The 1,106-nt window shown below is 60.2% G+C and overlaps 1 protein-coding gene across 1 annotated transcript in view; it reads left to right on the top strand.

Annotated features, from left to right (window-relative positions):
* Positions 1–1,106, top strand: part of VSIG10L (V-set and immunoglobulin domain containing 10 like) — an 11,982-nt gene that overhangs the window by 6,013 nt on the left and 4,863 nt on the right. Inside the window, exon 7 of the mRNA XM_007957597.1 lies at positions 103–399. Coding sequence (XP_007955788.1) covers positions 103–399 — 297 coding nt within the window. The remainder of the gene's footprint in view (positions 1–102; positions 400–1,106) is intronic.

The following is a 1,106-nucleotide window of genomic DNA, read 5'->3' as shown; positions in this document are numbered from 1 at the left end:
ACCCGGGAGACCAGGCCCCTCCTCCCTCAGCCCCGGGGGTCCCGTGCCCTGCCCCCGCGGCCACAGACAGGAATCCCGCCCCCAGCTCTTTCTTTCCCCCAGGACCCTCCATCTCCTCGTGGAGGCTGCAGAGAGCCCTCGACGGGGCCGTGCTGACCTGGGACGTGGAGCGTGGGGCGCTGATCAGTGGCTTTGAGGTCCAGGCGCGGCCAGAGGGGCCTGACCCGGGAAGAGCCCACCCCTACAAGGACTGGGTGTCCCTGCTCATCCTAGGGCCTCAGGAGCGGTCTGCAGTGGTGCCCCTCCCCCCTCGGAGCCCTGGGACCTGGGCCCTGCGTATCCTACCCACGCTGGGGGGCCAGCCAGGAACCCCTTCCCAGAGCCGGGTTTACCGAGCCGGTGAGTTGGGGCTGTGGGCCTGTGCTCTTCGACCGCCTCCTAGCTCTCCAGGAAGCCGTTAGTTACGGCCCTCCTCCCTCGGCACCTGTGTCTCCTCAGCCTCTAAATGCTGGACTGTCTCAGGGTGTGATTCTGTCAACTCTGGTGGCCTTGTTGTTCTCAGTCAGGTCCGTTCTGACGCGTGGCAGCCCCACGTGTGACAGTAGAGCCTCTCTGTAGGGTTTTCCAGGCTGACTTTTAGGAAGCAGATAGGCTGATCTTCTGAGGTGCCACTAGGTGAGTTCCAACGATCAACCTTTGGATCCACGTCCAGGGTAGCAGACTTAACTGTTGTCACTACCAAAGACCTTGTCATGGTGTTAAATATCATATTATGTAGAGAGATAGGAGCTCTGGTAGCATAGGGCCTAAGGCACTTGACTGCTAACCAGAAGGCTGGCGGTTCAAACCCACCAGCCACTCCTCGGAAGGAAGGCTGGGCAATCTACTTCCGTAGTGATACTGCCTCGGAAACCCAAGGAGGGGTCGCTAAGAGTCAAGTCAAGTCAATGGCAGTGACTTTGGTTTGGGCTTGGCTTCCAGTGGGTGTGGTTTGGGCTTTGCTCCCATCAAGACTGACAGCCTCGGAGACCCTGTGGTGCAGTTCCACTCTGTCCTCTAGGGGCGCTGTGGGTCAGAATCCCCTCCAGGCACTGGGTTTGGTTTGG

The sequence above is a fragment of the Orycteropus afer genome, unplaced genomic scaffold, assembly GCF_000298275.1.
Source record: "Orycteropus afer afer isolate SDZICR_OR568_19922 unplaced genomic scaffold, OryAfe1.0 scaffold00765, whole genome shotgun sequence".
Lineage (NCBI taxonomy): Eukaryota > Metazoa > Chordata > Mammalia > Tubulidentata > Orycteropodidae > Orycteropus > Orycteropus afer.
The sequence above is the reverse complement of the archived record's forward strand: the minus strand, read 5'-3'. Positions and strand labels throughout refer to the sequence as shown.